The sequence below is a fragment of the Seriola aureovittata genome, chromosome 5 (assembly GCF_021018895.1).
Source record: "Seriola aureovittata isolate HTS-2021-v1 ecotype China chromosome 5, ASM2101889v1, whole genome shotgun sequence".
Lineage (NCBI taxonomy): Eukaryota > Metazoa > Chordata > Actinopteri > Carangiformes > Carangidae > Seriola > Seriola aureovittata.
Window position 1 is genome coordinate 24,329,479 of NC_079368.1, and position 13,032 is coordinate 24,342,510.

General features: G+C 39.6%; 1 protein-coding gene across 2 annotated transcripts; it reads left to right on the forward strand.

Moving 5' to 3' along the window:
• Positions 1–404: 404 nt before the first annotated feature.
• On the forward strand, positions 405–12,527 carry malt1 (MALT paracaspase 1). Of its 2 annotated transcripts, XM_056376737.1 has the most exons (17): positions 405–660; positions 1,324–1,490; positions 2,404–2,525; positions 3,437–3,584; positions 4,323–4,507; positions 4,658–4,754; positions 4,863–4,910; positions 5,784–5,807; positions 5,916–5,960; positions 7,060–7,263; positions 7,771–7,948; positions 8,123–8,194; positions 8,298–8,425; positions 9,026–9,175; positions 10,482–10,639; positions 11,005–11,130; positions 11,438–12,527. In XM_056376737.1, exons 1-17 carry the CDS (start codon positions 512–514, stop codon positions 11,927–11,929), a joined length of 2,493 nt encoding a protein of 830 aa, XP_056232712.1. In that variant the 5' UTR covers positions 405–511; the 3' UTR covers positions 11,930–12,527. The 2 variants fall into 2 exon arrangements, with proteins under 2 accessions (XP_056232712.1, XP_056232713.1); XM_056376738.1 differs by lacking the exon at positions 4,863–4,910.
• Positions 12,528–13,032: the final 505 nt, after the last annotated feature.

The window sequence follows — 13,032 nt, forward strand, 5'->3', positions numbered from 1 at the left end:
TAGTGTATGCTCATTAACAACTGGTAGCGGTCAACAGGTCCGAACAACAACTTTTTGCTCTGGGTCCTCTTCCAAGTTCATCTGGCCATCAGTTGTTCAGCAGCAAAATACTAGGCTACTAAAAACTGTAATAGGCCTCAAATCTAAACATATCGAAGTGTATTTCAGTCAGGCCGCTCACCTGAAAAGTGTGAATTTATTGCATAATAGGAGGTAAAAATGTATTTGTAAAATTTATCTTAAACTCCGAATTCACGTTAATTTAGGTCAGCATTTTAACCAAACGTTCACCTACAGTGTCTTATCTCGACGCATATACAATCTTTGGCAAAAGCAGCACGCTGCTGCGTGGGGGGAAAACCAGACGGTGTAGTAGGTGTGTCTGTATCACTTTCATAGTTTCTTCCAGGAAGTAGACTTTTTTTCTTGAAGTGAATTGTTGTCAAGTGTAATACGAGTGTCTCCGATCTGATAGAAACGCGTCGATGGTAGACTTTTCTTGCTGGCTGCCATGTCGGATTCTTTGGACCGGTCCACAAAGATTAACTTGTTGAAGGAGCCGGTTGTGAAGAAACTCTGCGAGGTGTTGGACAAATCCAGCACCAAAGGATGGCGAAAACTTGGAGAGATAGTCGGCAATGAGAGACGTTTAAAAGTCAGGTAGGTTGAAAAATGATTCAGACTATATCCTGCAGACAGTCACTGATACAAGGCTATCGTTGTTAAAACCATCATAGATAGATAGATAGACAGATGGATCAGTGCTTTACCTTGTCTACCCTGTCTTTGTGTCTATGAGGTACTTGACACTGTGCACGTATGAATAGAGGTTGGGAAAGATGATCTGAAAGATAAGTACATGAAACTAGGACTACAACTAAGTCATTTTCATTATGAATGAATCTGCCAATTAATTTCTGCTATTAACGGATGAATCGTTTTGTATTTATAACGTCAGAAAATAGTGCCCAGAAAATATGCCCATTTTACTTTCCTGGAGCTCCTCAAATGTCTTGTTTAGTCTGATTAATAGTCCAAAGGTATTCGATTTACAACTCAATATGACACAGAAATTCAATTGTCACATGTGAGAAGCTGCAACCAACAAATGTTTTGCATTTTTGCTTAAATAAAGACTAAATTCAGTGATCAAAATAGTCGCAGATTCATTCTCTCCCGATCGACTAATTGATTAATCGAGTAATTGTTGCAGCTCTAAGTGCAACCCGAGTATTCATTGCCTCTAGGGCCCTCTGTCCAGAGATAAAATTAGACTAATAACCGAAATGTGACGTGCTGTCAATCTCCTGCATCATTCTCCAGCTCAGACGACATGGAGATGTGTTCTCTGAAGGTGTTGGAGCTGGAGGGCAGCCCGAGCCGCATGCTGCTGAGGCTGATGGGAGAACGAGGCTGCACCACGGGTCACCTGATGGACTACCTTCAAACTCTGGGCAACTCGGAGGCCGTGCAATGCCTGAAAGCATCAGGTACAGTAGAACCACCTCCGAGCCTGTTATTACGTTGTCAAGCATCCAAAGCAGCTTGATGTTTGTTCTCTGTGTTGTATTTTAATCTTAAAGGGGAATTTATGACTCACTTCATGGAGCCTGGACCACACTTACAGTACATTACCAGGCCAGTTGCTATGGAAGCAAATCATTAATTCAAATTATCATTAGAATTCAAATTATTATGGGAATAATTTGCTTCCATAAGTTAAGTCAGGGTTCAATCAGTTTGGTTTTTGGAAGAGGAAACATATGATTATGCTTTAACTCCAGAATTATATTATTGGTAGGGTCGTAGGTACAGATTTATTTTACAGGTTTTTAAAGGGTGATTTACAACCTCACACTTTGGAATTATTTGTGAACATCACTTTACAAGCTCCAAAATAATTTTGAACTTAATTTGACCCCATATAGGTGTGAGGTGTAGACATGTGCATGACTTAGCATTTCTTGCTGGTTGTGTGCTACTGGCCTGAGGTGGATTCTGGCATCCCTGTGAAACATTTATTTTTAATTAACCTTTGTTTGAGCACAGCCACCAAAGGTGACATTTAATAGTACAGCTAACAAATATTTTTTTTTTTTAAAAAGATGTCTGCTTCAGCATAAGACGTTCACACTGAACTAAAGTGTTTTTCTGAGATCATTTTCCATTATACGTGTTCTTTGCCCACATTGCACCTTCATTAGTCGTTTCACACTTAAGTTAAAACATGAATATTGAGCCTTACTTCACTGATATGAATACATTTGATGCATGGAATATTATATTTGATTACTTTTATGGTCACTACTATAAATGTATGCTTAGAATATAAAATACAATCATGGTTTCCCTTATACTGATATTTAAATTGTAATATACAAATGCTTGTATTTGCGTGTTCAGCCTTGCAGATTCTCATTCAGCCCCAGTCAGTGGCTCTTATATCTGGCCACAATCTGCGCCTCAGCTGCCATGCTGTGGGGAAATCTCCAGCGCAGTACCAGTGGTTCAAGAGTAAGGAAGAGGTGAGCTATCTCACACACACACACACACACACACACCACACACACACACACACACACACACACACACACACGGTAAGTTGTTTTTGTTAAGACCTCTTTGTGTCTGCTGTGTTGCTGTGAATCATCTCCTCCTCTTTGAAATTCTTACCCATGGCTCCCTTTTGCGTCTCTAATACTGCAACTTTAAGAAATGTATAGGTCCTTGCTGTGTTTTCTTTGCTCTGTTTTACTTATTAAACCACTAAAAGAAGCTTAGATAAAGATCGAATACATGATATGTTGGTATACACCAAACATGTTTTATCACCAGGCAAACCACTCTTCTGGCTGCATTCCCAGATTGAGAAACATATCTGTATCATTCCTTTATTAACCTAACCCAAAATAAGAATATGTAAGATTATAAATCTGCCAGACAAATCAGTTCTGACTTTCATCCATCCTCTGTTCCTGTGGTGAAGGAATCAGGTGTCTAAACAGACTCTTATTACAACCTTCAAATGTGCTGAATTTTATTGTATGTATAAATGTCCACTGAATTTGTACAGAACACAGTGGAAACTACTAACTGTTCCCCTTTTCCTCTCGCATCTGAGACAAGTTTTCTTTAGAAAAACCATCCGCCATTTCAAAATTATATCATTTCGTACACAAAAATTATACGTATAGATTGATTTACCTTGAACAATGTTCATCGCAGCTCGGAAACACCTCTGAAATGGCATTTTTCCAATGATGCTGGGACACGCAAACCCTACAATGCAACTTCCGCGTTCTATGAGATACACAGGGACACAAGACAAATTCTTAGATGAGTTGGTAGAGTGAGCAAAGGGGAGTGGGTACGAAGTGGGGGCGAGGAGATGAGATGTGCTTGTTGGTAAAAATGATTCACATTTTCACCTCCTCAGGTGCCAAACAGCTTCTCTCCAGACCTGATGATTAGTCCGGTCCATCTGAAGGATGCTGGCTTTTACATCTGCAGGGTCAACTGCGGGGATACTTTTGAATTCAGCCAGTGGGCTCAGGTGGATGTCCTAAATGTCTCCATGTCTTATGGTAAGATATTGCGCGTGTTAAAGTCTGCTGTGCTGCAGCGTTTGTAAATGCATTTTTGTTTTTATGCCTCTGCGCTGGCGAGGCAGATTCTTTTCAGGTTGTCCATCTGTATGTACATCCCATTTGGTGGATGCAATATCTCTGTAACGCCGTGAGTGAACTTCTTCAAATTTGGTACAAATGTACACCTGGACTCAAGGACAAAGTGATTTTATTTTGGTGGCTAAAGGTCAAAGGTCAAGGCCACGGTGACCTCACAAAATGCAGTTTTAGCCTTGTGAACGCGATATCTTGAGAACTCTTCAAAGGAATCCCTTCAAATTTGGACGCTGATTAGATTTTGTTGGTCAAAGGTCAAAGGTCAAAGCCAGTGTGACTGCACAAAACACTTTTTAGCCATAACTTTTTCACAGAAATTGTTAATATTTTATATGAATCTGAATAAACAGGGAGGTGATCTGAAACTAGTCTGCGTGGTGGAGGCATACAACTGTAAGGCAGTAATTTTAGTTTCTCTTTTCATTTGAACTACTTTGGTTGTTGTTTTACATATTTCTGATGTGTCTGCATCAGTTTCAAGACAGGACATGTTTACTGCCTTAGTGGAAGTTACTACTGTAAGAATTGAACCAGTAACTGTAGTACTTTTTCCCAATACCAGCTTAAGCAGGAAAACGTTTTGGTTGCATGTACTAGATGATACTAATGATCACTAATGATGTCTCCTCTCTCCCCCAGGACCAGGACAGAGTTATCATTCCTTAGAGGGTCGGCTGAAGTTGGTGATCCAGCCTCAGTCCCAGCGGCTACATGTTGGGGAAACCCTTCAGCTGGAGTGTGGAGCCATGGGGCGGCCGATCCCTCGATACCAGTGGCACAGAAATGGAGTCCCGATCCGCAACGCCACAAAGAGGAAACTCATGGTGCGGTGGTATTTGATATCTGTTTTGTTATGAGATATTAGAGTTTACCTTTGTGGTTCACTTAATTGTTGAGAGCTACCATTGTTGACTACTAGTAGAGCTAACCTTTTTAGGGAAAAAGGCCGCATAAAAAGTGTGTGTGCATTTCAGATTCCTCACGTGATGCAGGATCACCACGGCAGGTATCGCTGTGAGATCAGCAGCAGCACTGAGAGGATGTGGACCAATGAAGTTGATGTTGTCATAGGTATGTCACACCACAAGTTTTTTTGACACCATGATTACAGCCCAGTGAAACAAGATTTATCTTTGTCATTATGTCTGAGTGATTATTTGCTCTGTTCTTGACTGGAAGCACCAAGGATATCTGTCCAGATTTCAGGGGCAATGGAGTTCTCTGAAGGTAGAGTTGAAAAGCCTGGTACATGGTGTGCTAAATGGCAATAGGGTAACAATCAGCTGGTATTAACTGCATGCAAATGTTGAGTCTAACTTTGTTCAAAACCCAAAATTGTTCCTGTAACTGCATGCGGGTCATAATCCGGATCATTATTAATATACGCTACCACTAACCAACACAGGTGTTTGATCTGCGGGTTTTACATGCATGAGTTTTGGTGTGACTGATGTCATTATTTTCGGTCAATTGTATGTTCAAGGATGGCAGTATTCTATATCTGTCTTTTTGTCAACAAATCCCATTAAAAGACCAAAACCAATATTGAATTCTGCTCAGCAAATCCTGTAGTATTGTCTGTGTATCAAAGTCAGGCTTATTTTTCTGTCATTGACCTCCATTGTTGTCTTGCAGTGGCTTATTGAGCCACACCTGTGCACAGGTGACATATTGCTTTATTATATATAGTTTATTTTGACTCAACCCCAGTGAAATACTCACCATAGCATCAAATGTGTATTAATGTGGAGCTTAAAGTAGTCCCCAAGAAATGCACTAATTACTAGAAAAGATGAATGTCTTCAGTAGAAACCAATAGACTTGAAGCTGCTGTTGCAAACAGGGTGAGGAAGTGGTAAAATGTTGACGGACTAACTCACTGTTGGGTTTTCATGGGATTCATTGACAATAAGAAAAACACCAGCCTAATTAATTATTTAATTATGATGATTCAGCATCTCTACTGCCGTTGCTGTGAGGCTTGTTTTCTCTTTGATCAGTTTTTTTCCTAAATCTTTCCTAAGTAGAAAATTTTTCTAAAACCAACTTAGAAATGCTCATCTTACATGATTCTGATATATTTATGTTTTTGATTCCTAGATGATGTTTACGCCATTGGAGGAGGTAAGTAAATTTAATTGTAGTCGTCAAGTATTTATACGTATCTATTTGAACACATATTTTCCTCACACATCACCTGCTATATGATCCTTTGTCGTGTGTTTGCTTCAGGTTCCAGTGAATTTTTCCTCAATAGTATTCCAGAACAGCTTTATGGTAAGTCTCTTTCAACACACTTCTTTATGCAAGTGTTAGTGAGTTATGAAACCATGATCACCGTGTTCTCGACTGTATGTTTTTTGTACATATTTTAGTAATTAACATGGCTGATGCAAAGGCTCCTCTGCACTGTACGTCAACTGTGCTGCTCTTATGACGGATCCTGTGGGGGTGTTTTTTCCTGGTTAATGAGCAGCAAAATAAGGATGTGAAACTTGCTGCTTTCTTGTAACATATGATGTCTGCACCTACACAGGCAAACAAAAATAACCAGCTGTGACTTAACAACATAATGAAGTCCAAAAATAACCAGAGAAAAATACATGAATAAATACCATAGAGTTTAATAAATGTCTCTTGGACACAGTGTCATCTGAAAAGGAAAATTGCAGGCATCGCTGAGGTGGGTTCATATTGAAACACCTAAAGGTATTTCATGACTACAGATAGTTAAAAGATGTTAAAGGTGTTTCGTATTTAGTGCACTCTGACCCACTTCCTTCCTGCATGCATTTCTTTGTAATTGTGGCTTGTATCACCACTAATTTCATTTGTGCTGTTCCATTTTTCTACAGATCTTTTTTTGATGCTAAAAGTGAATTTTTTCCTCATTGTAACATATAAAGGACAACAAACAGGAAAAAAACAACAAAAGACGACAAAAAGCACAAATTGAATAGACAAGAGTCTACATCCTCACCAACACTGCTTTAAAAAATGAACCAATACCTCCGTCAGCTTCAGTAAAAAAAACTACATCCTTAGTAGATGTATTTAATCCACTCACAACTCAATTCTTTAATAATACAAGTTAAGGATTCCTTGTCAAAAATATTTGCTTATATATTCTATATTAATTTTCAATCTCTTAGACACTGACATCAGTAGTGGTCTGTAGTCTCTGTTATTTTGCCCCTTCCTGTTGAGCCAGTGAACTGGCTTTAGTAGGCATTATTAATAGGCAATAAAAAATATTTGTATATATGTATTCTACGTTGGAGAAAACTTCAAAATATACAGTACAGTCACTGGGGATCATCAAAGCCAGAATATTGTTTAGGACACTTTTAGGACCCTCTTCTGTGTCCCCTCCCAGCGACTGACAAAGTGGCCCTGCTCATCGGCAATCTGTCCTACCAGAACCACCCGCAGCTCAAAGCCCCCATGGTGGACGTGTACGACCTCACCAACCTTCTGCGGCAGCTAAACTTCAAGGTGGTTTCACTGCTGGACCTGACAGAGTCAGAGATGAGAAACGCTGTCGATGAGTTCCTGCTGCTGCTTCACAAGGGAGTCTATGGTGTGTTGGGATTTCACGTATCTCTGGATGGTTCAGGATATGGTCCTAGATCCAGAAACACTCACAGTCCAAAACATGAATTATGCTTCAGGTGATAAGCTTGGGTCAGATTAAACTACACCCCAGTGAAGCCAAATAAAACTGAGTTATAAAGGCTTTACATCAGAAAAGATGAATATATGAAAACATGGTCAGTTAAACTCATTTTCATATTAGTTCACTGTAAACACAATAATGATTAGGTTCTTGGTCAGTGGCATAGAGGCATTAGTTTTACATTAAAGCTATACTCAAGTAAATTCCCAGATTGTAGTTCCTGGATGTAGTTCCTGGTTGATACCAAATCAAGCCCAATGAAAGGAGTAGGTAATGTCAAACTAAAGCTTGACCTTGTTTGGTTTTACATAGATTCATGTCAAACCCTTCATGACCTATTTATGTTGCCAGAATTTGATTTGGTCTTCTATAACCAAGCTGCTTGACTGAAATGAACGCGTCCCTCTTTAGGTCTGCTGTACTACGCTGGTCACGGATATGAGAACTACGGCAACAGTTTCATGGTACCGGTAGACGCACCAAACCCGTACCGGTCGGCCAACTGTCTGTGTGTGCAGAGCATCCTTAAACTGATGCAGGAGAAGGAGACAGGCCTCAATGTTTTTCTGCTGGACATGTGCAGGAAGAGGTGAGTGATGGAGTCAGTGGGGCGATCTTTTTAAGTTATTACATTAATCAATAAATCAATCACTCAAACTGTATTTGTATACGTTAGTGCAATTCAGTGTTTTACATATGACTGACAAGCCAATAATAAAACAGTCCAAATGTAAACAATTTGAGTCTTTTCTTAATTTTCCAGGAATATTCATGATGACAGCACTCCAAACATTGTCCTGAGGGTCACGGCCAACATCGTCTTTGGATACGCTACGTGAGTTTGAACCATTAAGTATCATTCAAAACTAAATTTTTTACGCTTTTTTTCTTTTCAAGCTAAATTTTTTACGCCTTTTTCTTCTGTTTGATCTGTGCAGGTGCCAAGATGCCGAGGCCTTCGAGCTGAGCTCCAGCGGCTTCACTAACGGCGTGTTTGTCAAGTTTTTGAAGAAGCGACTGCTAGACGATGAGAAGATCACTGTGGTGCTGGACAGAGTCGCTGAGGGTGAGAACAGAAACAGAAACTCATTATATAAAAACATCCTATGTCGCCCTGCAAGAAGTACTGATGTAAATAATGAATATTAGAGTTAAATCAGAAATATAGTATATGTCATATATGCAGAGGTAAGATTATGTACTGTAGTTTTTTTGTGTGTAATCACAGGAATAAGAGCTGATAAAATGCAACTTTTCTCAGATGATTATCAAGTTACTATGAAGAATAATGATATTCAACTTTGCTGTGTTTGGTGATGAAATAATGAATTATGAATTATGAATTAATTATGATTTTTTAAGTTAATGTGTTTCCCATAGGATGTGTTTCAGTTTATTGTTAATGAAATGGTAAAAAAGTAAATTAAATGCCACGTACTTTGCATTATTAATGTTAAAATTGTAAAATTAAAATTGGCTTGCTTGTGGGCTAATGGAGTTTCACATTAGGTCAGGGTGGGTAAATTAAAATAATACAATTAAATGCTCCTCACAGTGCTCCCTGCCTCCTCGCAGTGTTATAAATGCTTTTGGTCGGACCCAGTTTCAACTCACTGATATCTTGGGACATTTTGCTGACATGTGATTTATAATATCTTGTGTCCAGACATGGGTCAGTTCGATGCTACCAAGGGGAAGCAGGCTCTGGAGATCCGCAGTAGCCTGTCAGAGAGGAGAGCTCTGACTGATCCCATCCTGCCCGGCGACAGCGCTGATCTTGCTCATGCTCATAGCCGCCAGTGGGCAAAGGCTCACGGTGAGTTAAGAACACAAACTCTCTGCTTTATCTTTACAGATGTGTTAATCATTTGTTACCACAGTGCTGGGAAAGCACCATTAGCTTCTTGCTGCTCAGTACTGCACGAGCATTCAAATGTTGACTCTGCTTAATGTTGACGAAGCACACAAAGCTCTCTCATATTATACACACTTGCACACACAGAGGCTTCCTAAGCCAAGCAGCTGTTGTTATCAGGTCGATTGCTGGTGACTGGACAGAAGTTTGGAGGAGTGAGAAACACCCAAACACAATCACATCTTCCTCTTCTATCAGATAATAAATATTTGCAGGTTTTCCAGGGGGGAACTTAACATTAATTCTGGTAGTTTTTGGGATTGTTTCAACCTTGTAGTTGGAAGTATCACGACAATATATCAGAAGTGAAACCTCTGCAGTCATACATGCAAATTGTTAACACTGGTTGTCCAATGTCACAGTTCAAGCTAATAGCGATTATCTCATCTCAGATTGTTTCATTAGAAGGATTTTCAGTGGCCTGAAGTAGTGAAATTGTCCAGTATCTCGTAAGACTGAGATTTACAATTCAACAATTTCACAATTCTGAGTCAGAAAAAACAGATATATTTCTTCTTCCTTGTTATGCATCGGATGATCTTGTGACCCCTCATCTTTGGACTCCTTGGGGGATTTCCGCCCTCAAGTTGGGAATTGCTGCTGTACAACATGATAAGATTCAGACATATTTTTTGTTTCTTTTTCCAGTGACTTTTTTTGCATGAAACATAGTAGGAATTTCAGACAGGTGTTGTAATGTACAAAGAAAAGTTAGAATATTTTTTGTCACATTCTTTGAAAACACTGAAATTAAACAAACGCACACACAAGTGGACATGTTTTAAGATAAATGACATTAGGACACTGTTACAAAAAAAGTGCAAAACTTAATTTTAAGTCCCCCAATTTAGCATTTGCTAGCACTATATAAACATTGAATAAATACTTTATAATTTAATATAATGTAGTTATAAGCGTTAAGTGTTTATTAATGTAACTCCTCTGCCTCAAACTTATGGATGCCCACAGGATAATGCATAACAATATAGAAATGAATAACAATATAGTAAAACGTACGTAAAGTAAGTAACTTATTTAAAGTAAAGAGTTACACAAAAAGAAAATGGAAAACTTTTGTGTTTTTTGGGGTTTTTTTTCGCTTTCATTTTAAATAAAATTACACTACATGAGAACTTGGAAATGTAGCAAGAAATCCGTCAAATGTGAAGCGTAGCACTGAAATGTTGGTTTTTGTGTGTTATTCCAGAGCTTCCTGAGAGTATGAGTCTCAACTTTGACTGCGGGGCTCAGATCAAGTTGGGCTTCGCTGCAGAGTTCTCCAATGTGCTCGTCATTTACACTCACATCGTTAAGAAACCTGAGGACATGTCCTTCTGCCAAGCTCACGTGACTGACTTCTCACAGGTCAGTATGTTGTCATGAACACTGGTTATTAACCCCTTAAAATAGGCCGTACCACCTGTGGGACACTTTGGCCTTGGTATAGCTCAGATGTTATTTAAGGTGGTTTTTTCGACAGGATTAAGAAAGAGCAGGGAAATTCTCATCTTTCTTACCAATCTAACAGGAGCCTTGTAGGAAAATCGAATCCTTAAATCAGAACTTCATTAAAGTTCACTTTTTACTTAATACTTGACGGACTATTATAAACAAAGCAAAGCGTCAAAACACATGCACTGTAAATGCAACTAAAAATATTTTAGAATGAGGGTGTGTGCATGTGTTTGTGCAAACGGTACACTGCTACCTCCTTCCTCCCCTTACTGCAGGACCTCGATGTGGATCCTAAAGAGATGAACAGAGAGACTCCAGAGGAGACAGGGATCTACCTCCTGTCCAGCAGCCTGCCGCAGCACTGTCTCTACACCAGACTCAGCTCACTGCAGAAGCTCAGGGTAAAAACTCAACGAGACTTTTCATGTAAAAGCCTAATCTCTTAAAAAAACAGGACAAGCTTTGTGTTTATCCGCATGACGGTAAGGATAAACACAAAGCTTAAGTTTCTCACGTACATGTTTTTGAACAACAATATTGGAGAATTCATTCTAAGAGGAACTTAGAGAGAAGATGTAGGTATATTTCAGTGTATAAAGATAATCATGAAAATTTCACCGCAATGTTTTCTGACTTTAGAAATTACAAGTGAACAAAAAATGAAAGTGAACAAAGTTACATGACAATAATCTACTTCTCATGCAACAGGAGGAGCTGGTCTTCACCGTGTGCCTTCAGGGCACCTTCCCAGCTATGGATGATGATCCTGTCCACTGGACCAAAAGCATCAACATTGGAAAGCCACTGATCGCCCGACTGGACCTGCACCGGGCCATGCGGAGGAATAGCTGCCTACAGACCTGCCTGATGCCCCACAGCCCGTCCCACAGCCCCTGTCACAGCCCTGGGCCTGAACACCGCCTCCAAATCCATCACGTGCTGCACCAGGCCCAGGACTACAGCCGCCTGTCCCCGCAGCACCACTACCTGGACGTCTACGAGCGTCTTCAGGGTGCAGCGGGAGGATGCGGGGATTCCTACTATGAAAATCTCAGCCAGTGTCGCTTTGAGCAATCGTATGACTCAGCTGGTAGGCTTTCAAGCTCACCAGGCAGGCTTAGCATCCCCATAGAGGCCAGTGACGACATCAATGAGCTGCAGACTGTGTTCATCAACAGTCTGCAGCTTCAGCCGCAGTGAAACAGCTGCTGGATGTGGTTGATAATTCTTAGAGGAGAAGCTGTAAACATATTTGATGCTGTATCGGGAATACTGCTGCTCTTTATGTAACGTGATATTTTAGGATGTTATATTCTTAAACTTAGAAGCATTATTTGTCTCAACAAGCTGTATACTGAGCTTGTACTTGTGATTTAAATTTTGTAAATACATTTTTAGAGAACTGAAAAAGTGCATTTTAGTAAACTGACAAGGGGTAATTGCTGCAGTTGTAGTTTTCTAGGCTTGTGAATTTTCCAATTTCTCTCTGACCAAACAGAAAAACTCAGATACTGAATAGTGTCAAGGTGAATTGTATCATAATCCTTGTGTAACAGTATTAGGAAGAGTCTTTTCTATTGAGCTGGTTGTAGCTATTGTACTTCTTACAAAGCAAGGGACATTGAGATGGGGAAGATTTGCCTTTAATTCAAGAGGAGCATTGTAAACAAACTAGTCTGAAAGAAAATTTGCATTCGGTGGAGGAAACCGAGGCAGTGCTCCCTCTACTGTACAGTTACAATAATTATCTGAGGCCATCATACATTTTTATCAAAAAATAAACCTGAGGAGAGAAAGATTTGGGAGAAGTATTCATATCCTCTTCTTTTTAGTAAAAGTACCAATACAACAATGTGAAAACACTGTGGAACAAGTGAAAGTCATGCACTTACAATTAATATTGAGACATCAGTGTTTACGCAGCATTTTACTGTTGTGTCAAACTCGCCATTTCTGAGCTAATGATTTAAAGACAGACATCATTTTCTTTGTAATGTAATTTGTGCACTGTAAAAACTGCACAGGGATAGTGTAGTTTTTATCACATTTTAAAAATATATTCTATTTTATTTATTATTCCAGCTGCCCCCCTCAGGATGGCAGTAGAAGATCTCTTTTTTAGGTCTGCCCCTGGTGCTCCTCTCCCTCCTCCCTGGACCTGCCCTCAGTAGCCTACCCATGTTATCAGTTCCTCTGATATGCTTGCTTAGCTGTGGACTTCATTAGTCAGTAACTAGGTAAGCTTATTTGTATAGCCCCTTCCACAGATACAAAATCACAAAGTGCTTCACATCAATAGAAAA

What these genes read in the sequence shown, in the direction of transcription:
- malt1 (XM_056376737.1), top strand. Translation starts at nt 512, where the DNA reads ATGTCGGATTCTTTGGACCGGTCCACAAAGATTAACTTGTTGAAGGAG. An exon ending in CCACAAAGAGGAAACTCATG is followed by an intron (nt 4,508 to 4,657) that starts GTGCGGTGGTAT and finishes TGTGCATTTCAG; the next exon opens with ATTCCTCACGTGATGCAGGA. An exon ending in GCTTCACAAGGGAGTCTATG is followed by an intron (nt 7,264 to 7,770) that starts GTGTGTTGGGAT and finishes GTCCCTCTTTAG; the next exon opens with GTCTGCTGTACTACGCTGGT.